Consider the following 16,138-nt stretch of genomic DNA (forward strand, 5'->3'; position numbering starts at 1 on the left):
TCATCTGATAATTTTATATGAAGCCACTAAGGTGTTTGATAACATTCAGCACCTATTCATTATAAATATTTCTTTAAAATGCTGGAATACATATACTTTCTCAAAGGATATTTCAATCCTATTATCAGTATTCTATTTGATAGAGAAATGCTAGAGAGAAATATATAAATATTGGGATACCCTTTAAAATCTTACCCTTCAACATTATTTTGGAAGTTTCGGAAAATGCAGATTTTTTTTTTTTTAATTCTAAGCATTAATTCAGGGAATGAAGGAACAAAATTATTTATTGCTATGATTGTTTACCTTATAACAAGATACCAGAATCATTTCTTTCTTTTTAAAAAATATATTTTATTGATTTTTTACAGAGAGGGAGAGGGATAGAGAGTTAGAAACATCGATGAGAGAGAAACATCGATCAGCTGCCTCCTGCACACTCCCTACTGGGGATGTGCCCGCAACCCAGGGACATGCCCTTGACCGGAATCGAACCCGGGACCTTTCAGTCCGCAGGCCGACGCCCTATCCACTGAGCCAATCCGGTTTCGGCCAGAATCATTTCTTAACTATTTACTTTGAAATAATCACAGATTAACAGGATGCTGTGAAAGTAATACAAACAATAAAAAAAATCACATATAAGTGTGTGTGAGGATGTAGAAAAATTGGAGCCCTAATACACTGCTGGTGGTCCTTTAGAAAATAGTTTGGAAGTTCCTCAAATAATTAAACATGGAGATAACACACAATCCAGCAATTCCACTCCTAGGCATACATATCCAAGAGACTTCAAGGCATATGTCCACAGAAAAGGTTGTACATTAATGTATATAACAGTATTTAATCCATAGGTGGAGACCCAAATGTTTATCAGTTGATGAATGGATGAACAGTATTATATTCACCTTAGCTCCTGGCAACCACCCATCTTATTCTCTGTTTCTATGATATCCGCTTTTTAAAATTTCACATATAAGTGAAATCATATAGCATTTGTATGACTTATTTCACTTAGCATAATACCTTCCAGATCCACCCATGTCGTGGCAAATGGCAGGATTTCCTTCTTTCCTAAGGCAGAATAATATTACACATAATAATATTACACACAGTGGTAATTTTTGTTAGTGGTGTAATGATCAATTTAATTCTTCTGCATGTGAATGTTGTTTTCCCAACACCATTTATTGAAGAGACTATCTTTTCCCAATGTGTATTCTTGGCTCCGTTTGTCAAATATTATTGCTGTATATGCATGGGTTTATTGCAGGCTCTTGATTCTGTGTCATTGACTTATATCTTGTTTGTATACCAGTGCCATACTGTTTTAATTACTATAGCTTTATAATATAACTAGAAGCCCGGTGCACAAAATTCATGCATTTGTGGGGGTCCCTCAGCCCAGCCTGTGCCCTCTTGCAGTCCGGGAGCCCTCAGGGGCAGTCAGACATCCTTAGCACTGCTGCAGAGGCAGGAGAGGCTCCCACCACTGCTGCTGTGCTCGCCAGCCATGAGCCCAACTCAGGGCTTCTGGATGAGCAGCACTTCCCCGTCGGAGCACACTGACCACCAGGGGGCAGCTCCTGCATTGAGCATCTGTCCCCAGTAGTCAGTGCGCGCCATAGCGACTGGTTGTTACACCATTTGGTCAATTTGCATATTAGCCTTTGATTATATAGGATTTGAAATGAAGCTGTGTGACACCTCCTGTTTTCTTCTTTCTCAAGATTGCTTTGGCTATTTGGGATCTTTTGTGGTTCCATACAAATTTTAAGATTTTGTTTTCTGTGAAAAATGTCAATGGAATTCTGATAGGAGTTGCATTGAATCTGTAGATGGCTTTAGGTAATATGAATGTTTTTAACAATATTAACTCTTTTGATCCATGAACATGGGGTATCTTTCCATTCATTTGTATTTTCTTTAATTTCTTATACTTTTAGGTGTATAGATCTTTCACTTCCTTGGTTAAATTCATTTCTTTCTTTTTTTAAATGGGTTATTTGTCTTTATTGTTGAGTTGTAAGAGATTTTTATATTTTCTAAATATAAGTCCCTTATCAGATATACAATTTACAAATATATTTCCCATTCTGTGTGTTCTCTTTTCACTTTTTTTTTATTGCTTAAAGTATTACAAAGAGTATTACATATGTCTCCTTTTTTTTCCCCCCGCCCTTGACAATCCCCTGGCCTCCCCTACCCCCCAGTGTCTTATGTCCATTGGTTATGCTTATATGCATGCATACAAGTCCGTTGGTTGATCTCTTACCCACCCCCCTCCTTCCCTCCCACCCTCCCCGGCCTTCCTGCTATAGTTTGACAGTCTGTTCGAGGCAGCTCTGCCTCTGTATCTATTTTTGTTCATAAGTTTATAATGGTCTTTATTATCCAGAAATGAGTGACATCATGTGGTATTTTTCCTTCATTGACTGGCTTATTTCACTTAGCATAATGCTCTCCAGTTCCATCCATGCTGTTGCAAATGGTAAGAGTTCCTTCTTTTTTATAGCAGCATAGTATTCCATCGTATAGATGTACCACTGTTTTCTAATCCATTCATCTACAGATGGGCACTTAGGCTGTTTCCAGATCTTAGCTATGGTGAACTGTGCTGCTATGAACATAGGGGTGCATATATCCTTTCTGATTGATGTTTCTGGTTTCCTGGGATATAGTCCTAGAAGTGGGATCACAGGGGGTTAAATTCATTTCTAAGTATTTTTTTTTATTGCTTTTTGATGCTATTGTAAATGGAGGTTATTTTATTTCTTTCTCCATGCATTCTGTATGATGTCATCTTATTTGCCTTATTTATCTAATTTATTAGGTTCATTATTTCATAACATTTAATTATTCCTGAAATCTCAGATGTACTACTTTTAAAAGCATGCAAACTATATGGTCAAGTAAACAATATTTATGAAAATCACTTTAAAAAATAAAATGTAACTAAATAGGACCATGGAGTAAAAAATTAAAGTTAGTAGCATTTTCACTTTTATTATGTGATGGAAAACAAAATTACTGAAAACTAAAATTTGAGTATCTAATATGTATATGAAAGTTGTCAGTACTGCCTACCTCCTTGACCCTGACCTCACTACAAAGGGATGTAATTTGAAAAAAAGTGAGAGAAGAAAGGAAGGAAGGAAGGAGAAAATTCTATTCATTTCTCATTTTTTCTTAAATACTTTTGTTACAGAAGAGTCTTCACTTGACTAAATCTTAAAGACCCTGTGATAACCAGATCTATGCTCTATCTCCAATTATCCGACTAGTCATGGACAGATTATTCTCAGGTGCTAAACTGCTTTTGGAGATAAAACTTTGTTCCTGTAATTTTCTGTTCGATTTCTTCTTCTTTCTTTTTTTGTTAAATTTATTGGGGTGACCTCCTATATAATAAAACCGTAATATGCAAATCGAACAGCAGAACCACCGATCTGTATCATGTGCACTGACCACCAGGGGGCATATGCTCAATGCAGGAGCTGCCCCCTGGTGGTCAGTGCGCTCCCACAGGGGGAGTGCCACTTAGTCAGAAGCCGGGCTCATGGGAGGCCAGTGCAGTGGCGGTGGTGGGAGCAAGGGGTCCCGGAGTGTGAGAGCCCCAGACTATCACAGGGATGTCTGACTGCCAGCTTAGGCCTGATCCTGGCAGGCAGAGATCCCCTGAGGGATCCCAGACTGTGAGAGGGTGCCCCCCAAGTGCATGAATTTCATGCACTGGGCCTCTAGTTGTTTAATAAAATTATAGAGGTTTAAGTGTACAACTCTATAATGCACTGTGTGTTCACCATCCAAAGTCAAATCTCTTTCTGTCACCATATATTTGACCTTACTTTATAACTACATGCAGTTTACTGTATCCTATTTATTTCCCTAAATTTGCTGACCTATATGCATAGCACTGAAACTGACTGTGTGAAATCTAATGGAAAACAATGTAAATGTAAGAAATTAATTTCATATGTGAAAGACTTAAAAAACCCCTCAAAATAGATGGAAAGTGATGCCAGTATCAGTGGACATGCTGAAAATTTAATCTCTGTTCCCGTGATAGGGATTACATTTTAGAACTGATCTGTCACCTGTTGCCCTACAAAATAATGAATAAAAATGAGCTTGGTCTTAGAAACAAAGTGATTCACCCATATGTTTTTCATTTGCAAGGGCTGGATATTTTCTGGTGTAAAACTGAAAAAGAAAAGGACTGAAATAGAGTATGTGAGCTCAGGATGCACAAAGGAGAAATGAAGCTAACAGGAGGGCTTATCAGTCAACTTAAGAACATACCTACCAAGGGCCTCCCTCTGAAATTCACGGGTTGAGTTTAAAAGAACCACCTCTTTCCTTCTGTTAGGAAGACAAATCTGAACCACCTCTTTCCTTCTGTTAGGAAGACAAATCTGACGAGAACACATCTAAAGGTCACAGGAATCCCAGACCCATTTGCAAATACACATCTTAAGTTCCTTACAGACCACAGGAATTTGATTGGGTTTGCAGTGGTCAACGACCTTCACTTAGTCCAGGGCACTCTTGACAGTCTTAAGTGAAACATTCTCAGGGGAAAGTCATAATGAGCACAAGGAAACACCCCCCTGCAAGGACAGTGAGCCAAGCCCAGACACAGCTGCCGGAGGACCGTGGGCAGCGAGGCTCACTCAGCAGCCTCAGAGTTCATCCACTTCATGTCTCTCCAACAGCTAGAGCTGGGTCATTATTGGCCAGATGCTACCTCCGCAAATGCAAACCAACCTTAACAGCAAACACTCTAACAAAAGAAAAAGGTGTGACAAGAGCAAACACTCTCTCCACCACCCTGTCCAACTCACCTTCACCAGGAAAAAGGACACACCATACGTCCGGAGGGACCGGGCGAGTTTGACGTACTTGACCTTGGCTTCTATTTCACTCATCTCTCCATAGTTCTTGTGCTCCTGCGGAAGTGATAGTAGCAGGGACTAGTTATTGCAGCTCCACCAAGAGGTGGACTTGGTGAGAGGTAGTTACTAAATGTGGTGCATAGAGTGTGGCTACGACTGACCAATAAGCAACATTTGTGTAGTAGACCCCTTCACGACACATGTTCCAACTCACCAAGAGTCAGAGTACATGGGAAATTCTAATGCAGTGCTTCTGAACTAGAATTTGAGCCCAAACCCCTACAGATTTCATAACTATAGGCACCAATGCACGCATGTGCAAGATGGCAGGAGCAAGCTCCATAATTACAATCCAATTCTCAAACAACCCCATGTATCAACACCAACACTTTAAACGAGAGCCAGAAAAATGTCCTTGTCTGGGGAAGGTAGCATGCTAACATCCATCCACAGCATACAGTGTTCCAGAGAGCAGGTTACACAAATGTGTACACATCATCACTCTGGGAAACAATACTTGGTAAAAAAATAAATAAATAAGATTTATACATATGAAATTTACATTTCAACTTATATTTACATTTCAACATCAAAGAAGATTTTGATGTTTTGAATTTACTAGAGTGATTGTTTCATGGCAAAGTTGACGGCAGAGCTTTTCTTACTGGTTGCCTAGAATAAACAACTCTCTTTTAGAATAAACCTGAGTTTTAAATTCTAGCTTCAAAAACCAACCTCTGGACAAAGAAGCAACTTGTAGCTTCTTCCTTGGTGCATTTTTAATGGCAAATCACCTTGTTTGAAAGCTACCAAGATAATACCTTGTAAATTAAATGTATGCACATATTTTTTCTCAGAAGGGCTACGTAACCTTTAGCAAGAAGGTGGGGATTAAGATAATAAATCTGCCAGACATAGAACTGTCAGCTCCTTTACTCTTGAGACACTCATCATTTAGTATATAAGCTAAGTACATGTCTGGGGTACAAATCGATCATGTATGGAGGCCCTTCTCATACTAATACATGAGGGTAGGGAGTGAGAAGAATGATAAATTCACATTCCCAGTACCTGAAATATTCTCTTTTCAGCTCCTCTCTGCTTGATGTATTCTTTGGGCAGGAATTCCTTTAGACTGCGAGAGAGGAAGGGGAAAAAGTACAGCATTTATGTTCTTTGATGAGAAGGAAAGAAAAGTCTTTTCGAAAACTCACAGTGAAGTCACTAACTTTCCCAGTATTTTCTAGTTATAAGTAATAACAAACTGCCACATCCCACAATGCACTTAATAGGACACAGATATAAAACCAGACTGATTAAAAGGGTGAAGCTAACAAAGGTAACTGGAAAAGAGTTTCTAGGATATAATATAATTAGAGGCCTGATGTATGAAATTCGTGCCAGAATAGGCCTTCCTTCCCCTGGCGGCTGGCACCAGCTTCCTTCTGGCACCTGGGACCTGGGCTTCCCTCCGGCCACCAGCACCGGGAACCCGGGCTTCCCTCACAACCCCGGCTTCGTCCAGAAGGATGTCCGGTCTAATTAGCATATTGTGCTTTTATTATTATAGAGGCCCAGTGCATAAATTTATGCATGGGTGAGGTCCAGCCAGCCTGGGCCAAATAGGGGCGGACTGGGGCTGGGCCTGTCGGGAGGAGGAGATGGCAGGAGGTTGGCCGGCCGGCCCACCCTGATCGGGGGGCCGATCAGGGCCAGGCCAGCTGGAGGAAGGAGCCTCGGGCAATTGGCTAGCAGGCCCCACCCCCAATTGGGATTGGGGGGCCAATTGGGGGCGGAGCTGGCCATGGGGAGGGGCTGTGGGTAGTGGGCCTGCTGGCCCTGCCCCCAAATGGGGTGGGGGGGGTACCAATCAGGGGACAGTGGCCTGCGGAGGGGGGGGGTCATGGATGGTTGGCCAACCAGCCCTGCCCCTGATTGGGGTGGGGGGGGTGGGGGGGTAACTGGGCAGGGGAGGGGCTGCGGGAGGTTGGCCAGATGGCCCTGCCCCCTATTGGGAATGGGAGTACGATCAGGGGCGGCCCAGCCAGGGGGAGGGGCTGTGGGACTATTGTGGTGGGGTGGGCTGATGGGGCAGGGCTGGCTGGGGGAGAAGGGAGGGGGCATTTAGCAGGCTGGCCCCACTCCTGACCGGAGTGGAAGAGTCCAATCAGGGGCAAGCCAGTGCCAGGGTCCAACCCCAGCAGGTCCAGGGGTCCCCAAAGGTGTGGACGGAGTCGGCGAAGAAGGAATGACAAGGAGGCAGCGTTCAGTTGATCAGCAGCCTAGCCAGGATCTCCAGCCAAGTTCTGGTCTCGATCTCCAGAGAGGTTCTGCTTAGGATCTCCAGCGAAGTTCTGGCTAGGATCTCCAGCCAGGTTCTGTGTCCATGTTCTCTTGCTAGGTTCTCCAGCCAGGTTCTCCAGCCAAGTTCAGTCACCAGGTTCTAGTCAGGTTCTCTTGCCAATTTCTGTAGTCAGGTTCAGTCCAGGATCTTTTGCCATGTTCTCTCGCTAGGTTCTGTCTCGAGGTTCTGAGGCCAGTTTCTGTCCAGGATCTTTTGCCATGTTCTCTCCAGCGAAGTTCTTCTGTCTCTAGAGAACATTCTGTGTAGGTTCTGTGCCTAGGTTCTGTCTCTCTGAGTTCTGTCTCTCCTCCGTTCTGACTTATTACATCTGTATTTATACCTGTTGATTCCAATTCTATCAATCTCTATTCCAAAGGTTAGGGCGTTTCTTATCTCCATTCCAGGGAGTAAAGATTATGTAGCTTAAGCATGATTGTTCATAGTTAAAGTGATTAATTACCCGCCTGGCACTTAGTTAAGAGGTTTTATTCCCTCCCTAACTTCAGGGGAAAATCCCTACCTGGGGAAACAACCTTTCTCAGAGACCTTGGTTAAAACACATAGTGCCAAGAAGGTGAGCAAACATATTAAGAACAGTATGCCATATATGCCAGGTCCCTTGAAACAGCAAGCATGGACCGGCTCCCAGCAAGCCAGCAGAGGGGAGGGGCCGCAAGGTTGGCCAGCTGGCCCCACCCCCTGATTGGGTGGTTCACTTGCCACAGTGGGTGTCATAGCAACCAGTTGTTATGGTTGTTATGGCCATTACAGTCATTGGCTTTTTATATATATAGACTAGAGGCCTGGTGCATGAAAATTAATGCACTGGAGGGGGGGGGGGGGTCCCTCAGCCTGGTCTGCCCCCTCTCACAGTCTGGGAGCCCTCAGGGGTGGCAGGTGACCTGGTGACCAGAGGAAGGGGATGCCCCCACCACACCTCTGCTGCTGCCACTGCCAGTAGCGCAAGCCTCCATCGGCCCTGGTTACCTGAGCCTTGGGCGGCCCTGGGCAGCTGGGGGGCTGATGGCGAGTCCAGCCACACCAAGCACCTGTCGTGCCCCCCCCCCCGCCCCCCCGCTGGGCTGAAAGGACTGGGGGACTCTGGCGAGGCTGAGGGGACTGGGCACCGCCATCTTGTGGCTATGGGCAACGCCATCTTTTGTGATGGTATAATGGTCAATTTGCATATTCCCTCTTTATTAGATAGAATAGTAAAGGGTACAAGAGTGTACAGTATGCTATTCTGTAAGATGGGGAGGACAGGATGTATTTTTCATTTTATATTGTTAATATGTATTTTTAAAACAATAGAAATATATTCCCAGTACTAATAAAAATGATTCTCTATAGAAAGAATGGAAAAACAGGGAGAGGGGGACAAGGATAAAAAATAAACCTCTGTAAATATTCCTTATAGCATAGTTGTTGTTTTTTCACTTTAGAATCACATTAAATTGCAAAGAGGGGCAAAAAGCAACCTAAAAATCTAGAGCAAACGGAAACAAATCAACTTAACAGTATATCAAGTTGACAGCATTACTACAGAGAAAAATGATTTCAGGTAACACTGAAAACAGTCTTTTCACTATGCATCCCTAGTGAGATATACTTAAAGATGAAACGAACCACAGTGACTTGTCAAACACTGACACCATTATTTTACAGCACCCTCCCTCTTCTCTATATATATATGCACACTCTATAAAAATTAGGATATTATATAACATGTTGTATACAATTAAGATAAAATGAGTAATTACCTTAGTTGTTAGTAACCTAGATTTTCAGCATAAAAGAAATAAAAATATAAAGCCAAAAAGTGTCCATGAAAACCCTGCAATCCTTCATTTGAATTGGAAATAAAGACTGGCATATCGGATTCATTTTCTTTTTCTGAAAAACATTTATTTTCTAGTTGTGTCCTCTTAGGAGGCTAAGAGCAAGGACAACCTGCTGGCAATAAACACCCAGCAACTTGGCTAGGTGGCCTTCAAATACCACTCCCCACTCAAAGAAACCAGACATCCTCTGAGAAATGGCTGCTTCTAGCCCTGAGCCAGCAAATGTATCAAATGTTTCTGGAGAGGGTCAGGGCAGGGCCTGGTTCTGGCTATATTAAGATTTGAATAGTGATGATGCCTGTTCAATTTTCAAACTACCTATAGACAAACGCTGTAAGTACATTTCCTGGAATTTCAGGGATCTAGGCCTGAGTACCAGCAGAACACTCTGGCCCTGTCAAGAGACCCCAAGTCAGTCAGCTGGAAGGACCTGAGAAATATCCAAGCAGCACCTGGGATGTGATGACTATCATGAAGCAACTTTGTGGACAGAAATGAATGGCTGAGAGAACTGGAAGTCATCCATGTCAGAAAAGAGGAAGCTGAGTTCACAGAGGGGTAAGGTGACTTAGCGGGGGTCCCGGGACTTGTTAGTAGCAGGGAGCCTTTGACCTCCCAGACCCAGAGCAGGTCCACCTGAGCACAGAGCTGTTGCAGGCTTTCCCCAGGAGGACACTTGCAAGGACAATGATGCAGTATCATGAGTAGGCCCAGGGCTGTGGGGCTCTGGACAGCAGCTCCTATACCATCAAAAAGGGAGACCCGGCTGAGGTTAACAAAAAGAGCCCCACGGGAACCTGTCAGGACGATGACTGTTACTAGAAGAACAACAGACAGTAGTGTCCAGTGGCCAGGCAGGGATAGGATATGCTGGGCATTTATGGCAAGAAAATTCTGTGCAGCAGCAAGCTGCCCTTAATTGAAACTCTGCAAACTAACCCTCCCATTCATCAGTAGGTACTGAATCTCTCACGCTTTGGTAGGTACCGAAAACAACTTCCAGTTGCTTACACTAAATGTTGCAAGAGTCTTTTGGGGGGAGTTTATTGCGAGGCATTTTAAAATGTGAAGTGAGTGTGTGTGAGCATGTGTGGTGTGTATTTTCCCGAGGAATTCAGCACGAAGCTGGAAGGAGCAGCAGCCCGTCATCACCGCCTGCCAGGGGCGGTACAGCAGGTCCCGCTCAGCAGTTTTCATTACCAAACCTGAGTTTGGAAGGCTCCCAAGCATCTGGGACATTCACACAAGTGAAATCTGCCAGCCTTCGCTGAGAAAACGGGTTAGATTGTCAAACCTGATTGGAAATTTTTCTCCTAATTAAGCAAGCTCTGGACAAGCGAAGCCCCTCCCACTGCCTCCTTAGGCATTCCTACCTCATAAGGGCAGCTGTTGGGGGGAAGTTGCTTAGACCAGTGGTTCTCAACCTGTGGGTCGCGACCCCTTTGAGGGTGGAACAATCCTTTCACAGGGGTCGCCTAAGACCATCGGAAAACACATATATAATTACATATTGTTTTTGTGATTAATCACTATGCTTTAATTATGTTCAATTTGTAACAATGAAATTGGCGGTCACCACAACATGAGGAACTGTATTAAAGGGTCGCGGCATTAGGAAGGTTGAGAACCACTGGTTTAGACCTTACACCTCCTTTAAACCCTACTGCCAGCCTTTTAGTATCGCCTTTTCTGGGTGTAATAATAACAGAGCCTCCATTCCACTAAGGTGGCAGACTGGTCAATGCCCCTCTTGCTCTCTAAGATGCCTGAATGTTGAAGGTTTGCAGTAAATAGATTCTGCTCTCATGAGCCCCCACTTCTGCTCTGGTCAAGTCCGCTGTAGTTGCTCTCCAATCTTGCTGCTGCTATGTATTATATGACTATATAATAACACAACATAGCCCATAAGCTGCTAAAATAGTACAAGAAGAGAGCTAATGAATGCTTCTTATAGTAAATATTTTTAAAAGTTATTAAATTGAATATAGGTGAGATAACTATAAAATCATGAAGACATTGTCTTCATTTTGCTTCACAAATGTATTTTTTTACTTTTCTTAATCCCCACCCGAGGACATGCTTAGAGAGTGTGCGTGTGTGTGTGTGTGGGGGGGGGGGGGAAGGGGAGAGAGGTGAGAGAAAACATTGATCAGTTGCCTTCTGCATGCACCCAAACCAGGGATTGAACTTGCAACCCCAGGCATGTGGCCTGATTGAGAATTGAACTGGCAACCCTTTGGTGCACAGGTTGATGCTCAACCAATTAAGCCACACCAGCCAGGCCATGATTGTCTTTAAATTCTCTCCTAGATTATGCCATTCATACAAGAAAGGCAATGTAGAACTCCAATCAGGAGAATCCTCACAAAGAAGAAACTTGGATTCCATACTTTAACTTTTTGGATTATCCAACCAACAGTCTAAATAATTCTGATAGAGGGTTTTCACTATTAATAGCTGCCATTTACTGACAGCCAAACACTGTTTCAGGTGCTTTACATGTACAAATAGATTAACTGAATTCTGACAAAGCCCTTGGAAGAAAATATCCCACTTTATACAAGGAACAAAAGGCTCAGTGAAACTAAGTAATTTTCCCACAATCATAGCCAACAACTTAAGCCTGGTCTGTGGGCTCCAAAGACCAGGCTCTTAGCCACTCAACACCTCAGTCCCTCCTAGCTACCTCTGAGTCAAAAGACTTATCACGTGATCAATATTTCAGAACCTTTAGACAAAGAGAAATAAAATCAGAGAAACACACAATCAATGCCCAAAAGCCACTGAATAAGGGACAAGGAATTTAATAAACACATTTGGGGGAGTGAGGTCTGGATTCAAATCTAGGTGTTCACTGACACCTCATTTTCTTACATGTATAAAATTTAAGCTGCTTCTACAAGTAATTCCAAAAGAGGTGTCCTAAAAACGTCCTCTGGTCTGGCAGTTAGAATAGAAGCACAACATTAACTGCTTCTCACCTATCCTGGCGGTGACACCATGTACTTAGCTGCATGACCACAGGCACGTCACCACCTCCCTAAGCTGGTTTTATCACCTGAAAAGAAGGCAGGATCCCTTCCTGGGAGTGTTATTATTTACATGAACCGAAAACCATGGCTGCCCCTCCTCCCTGAGGAGTGAGGACATCAGCACTCACACACACAGCCATGCAGTGTCTGCCCAGCACAAGGTGCAGAAAAGAAGAGGACGGAAGGCAGAGGGTGCCGCAGGGACAGCGTCACCCACAGGACACTGGGACACCCAGGAGTCCTCAGACCAACCTTTATGTTGAATCACCAGATTTGCTATCACATAAGGTTCTCAAAATGTGGTCTCAGAACGGGCAGCACGCTGAATCAGAGGCTCTGGTGGCGAGGCCCAGCAGTGTGTGTTTTAATAAGCCCCGTAGACCAGCGGTTGCCAAGCGGTGGTCCACGGACCACTGGTGGTCTGCGAGGTCCAAAAGGTTGGCGACCACTGCTCTAAACGATTCCAATGTGCAGTAAAGGTGGAGAACCACTAGCACAGTGTGCTGAAGGCTCTGATGATGAAATCAGACACTCTTGGGTTTGAACCCAGACTCAAAGATGAAAATGTCTGTGTGATTTACTAAATCCTGGCGGTTAACTGACATGATGATAGAGGTGGAAGGAAACCTTGGTTGAGTTGGGAAACACTTAGGGTGGGAAGAAGAAGTAGAGAGAGAGGATGGCATGGGAGAAGCACAGGAAAGGGTTTGAGGCCCTATCTCAGTCCCACAGAACCAGTCCCAATGCCTTTAGTGTAAGGCAGGGAATGTGCCTGGAGGTGCAGAGATAGCTCCGGGCTGGGTACATTCAGAGGTTCCTGGTTTGAAAGTTCTGGAATCTGAAAGCATTTAGGGAGGAAGGCACCATGCGTAGCAGGCTGCTGCTAGGAGGACCACCGAATGGTCACACCTCCCCAAACTGACAGAAGCTCTAGCTCACAGGATGGAAGCAAAGAATAAAGAAACTAGTGGGTGAGGGACAGGAGGTGAGACGGAGACGGTGAAGAACAAAAGCAGAAATGCCTGCTTCCTGGCTGAGTATGAAGACAGAATTGGTAGTCAAATTATTCTGACAAAAACACACAGAAGGCCAACTCCAAAGGAGAAATATGTGTTTGAACATATGCCATGAGGAAAACCTACTGAAAACCTCCTAGTGCAGTGGTTCTTAACCTTCCTAATGCCACGACCCTTTAATACAGTCCCTCATGTTGTGGTGACCCACAACCATAAAATTATTTTCGTTGCTACTTCATAACTGTAATTTTGCTACTGTTATGAATCGTAATGTAAATATCTGATATACAGGATGGTCTTAGGCGACCCCTGTGAAAGGGTCGTTCGACCCCAAAGGAGTCGAGACCCACAGGTTGAGAACCGCTGTCCTAGCGTGTCAATAACTTTGCTTGTTTTTTTTTTTGTTTTTTTTTATTTTTTTATTTTTTATTTATTGCTTAAAGTATTACAAAGGGTATTACATATGTGTCCATTTTATCCCCCCGCCCTAGACTGTCCCCTAGCCTCCCCTATCCCCCAGTGTCTTATGTCCATTGGTTATGCTTATATGCATGCATACAAGTCCTTAAGTTGATCTCTTACACCCCTACCTCCTGCCCCCCAACCCTCCCCGGCCTTCCCGCTGCAGTTTGACAATCTGTTTGAGGCAGCTCTGCCTCTGTATCTATTATTGTTCAAAAGTTTATAATGGTCTCTATTATCCATGAATGAGTGAGATCATGTGGTATTTTTCCTTCATTGACTGGCTTATTTCACTTAGCATAATGCTCTCCAGTTCCATCCATGACATTGCAAATGGTAAGAGTTCCTTCCTTTTTAGAGCAGCATAGTATTCCATCGTGTAGATGTACCACAGTTTTGCTTGTTGACAGTAAAATTACCTTGAGTTTGAGGGGAAATTTTCACAAGTCCACTCTGAATTCTTCCTCAGCAGAGATTCGAAACCTTTGGTCGCTTTGCTTTCTCAGTAAAATACTTCTGCAGAACATGCACACAGAATGAGAGGCTACGGTAATCGAGGATGGCAGGCCTCCGCAGCCTGTGACCCACCTGCCTGCACCTGACCCCTGGACCATTTACTCCTGTCGCTCAGAGCCATGGAGCCTCTTTGTCCGACCTCCAATGCCCATTAACTTTTCCTCTGCCACATGTTTGATATCCAACCTCAGTTGAATATAAGTTTTCATCACTCACAAAGACTATCACAATGGTCTTTTTTAAAGAAATGCTCAATGTGGAAACATTTTGAACCATAGAGAACAATATACACCTCATAATGTATATACCTATCACCAAGGACAAAAACATGTTAACATGTTATGATATTTGCTTTGTGATTGCTCTCTCTCTGTTTTTAAAGAATTAGAGATTAAAAATTTAGCTGAAGTCCCATACCATCCTTCTTTCTCCCCCTAATGGGAGTCACTTTCCTGAAGTTAGTTTCCCTGCATATTTTATGTTCCGACATCTCCTTGTATCTATAAACAATATCCTCTGTTTCTCTTTGTATTTTTAAATTCAACAGAGTCATATTCTGAAATGTCTTGTTTCTTCTGTAAAGTACTTTGGTGTTTTCATACATTTAAGCATGTGCCCACCTGCTGGGTTATGAACTCTATCCTTATTGATTTTGCATTCTGGGTCACTTATGAGGCTATTTTCCCATAACTTTATAAGTCAGTTGAATTTCCTCTTCTCTAAGGAATCTAATGCTATCCCTGAGTGATATTTTGCTTAGATGATTTTTTCCCTTTTAATATCATTTTCTGGATATTAACTTGTTCTTTGTAGAGTACATTGCAAATATGCAAATTTCTTCTTCCAGTCTGGAGCTTCACTCTTAACTTCCAATATTTTAAATTTAACAAAGGTAGGTTTATCAACCCTTAGTACTTCTATACCACCTTACATCAATAATAGTGTTTTCATCACTATAGCTTTGTAAGAAACTGGGATAGTCCTCCACGTATCTCCAATCAGTGTTGGTCATTCATGAGCCTTGACTAGTCCATGTTAAGTTTTTAATAGTTGTATTGAGATATCCATATTTTCTGAAATAACCTGGGCCTAGTTTTTGTTGTGTGTGTGTGTGTTTTTTAATGCTATATTTTAACTGATAAGGCTATTTCAAGATTATAGATCTGGACTTTCTAATTATCGATTTTGTCTAGATTTTAAATTTTTTTTGCTTCAAGTTTTCATTTTATACTTGTATAATTTTTTAAGATCTGCCCCGTTTTCATTACTAATAATGCTTATTTTTGCTTTTTTTCTTATTTTGTTGCTCTTGAGCAACCTTTCCAGATTTTCACATATTTTGTTAATTTATTCTAAGCAACTTTTTTGTTGATTCTGTGATTTGTACTTCATTACTTTCTCTTGACTAAAACCTTTTCTTTCTTTTGATCTTGTTCTACTTATCACTCCTGAGGGAGGTTGTGTTCAATTATTCCAATAAAATTGTGTGTCGAAAATTCTCCTTGTAACACTGTTTTTCTTTCATGTACTTTAAGGTAATGTTAGGTGCATGCGGGCTTATTATTAATATACCACCCTGGTGAATTAGTCCTTCTATCTTTATTTACTTTATTTAAAAATATATACTTTTATTGATTTTGAGAGAGAGGAGGAGAGAAAGAGAAACATCAATGTGAGAGTGGAACCTTAATCCGCTACAAACTGAGCATGTGCTTCATGTTGCCATTTCATATGTTTATTTCACATGTTTATTTGCCAGACTGCAGTATCAAAGGCAGCAAAGAATTTGTATGTACCTCCTTCTACCTTCCCTATGCCTGGCACAACACAACAATGAAGTCCTCCATGAGTTGAAGAACACCACGTGGCAAGCTTGCTGAAAGCAAAGAAGAGCATGAAATATACATGTGGTTATGGGTGTGTGTGTGTTGTTATACTTCATGCTCCCACAGACTGTCCCTTTCTGGAATCCTGCAGGTGACGGAAGAAAACTGTCACGGAGATACAGCACATCAGACTGGATCTGGGAGAG

At 42.7% G+C, this 16,138-nt stretch overlaps 1 protein-coding gene across 1 annotated transcript in view; it reads right to left on the reverse strand.

The window, feature by feature from the left end:
- The window catches only part of TLN2 (talin 2), a 428,326-nt gene that overhangs the window by 157,554 nt on the left and 254,634 nt on the right, over positions 1-16,138 (reverse strand). Inside the window, exons 11-12 of the mRNA XM_081089528.1 lie at positions 5,967-6,030; positions 4,845-4,949 (exon numbers count right to left, since the gene is read on the reverse strand). Of these exons, the coding sequence (XP_080945654.1) occupies positions 4,845-4,949; positions 5,967-6,030 (169 nt within the window). The remainder of the gene's footprint in view (positions 1-4,844; positions 4,950-5,966; positions 6,031-16,138) is intronic.

This window comes from Myotis nattereri, assembly GCF_964212035.1.
Source record: "Myotis nattereri genome assembly, chromosome: 1".
Taxonomy (NCBI): Eukaryota; Metazoa; Chordata; class Mammalia; order Chiroptera; family Vespertilionidae; genus Myotis; species Myotis nattereri.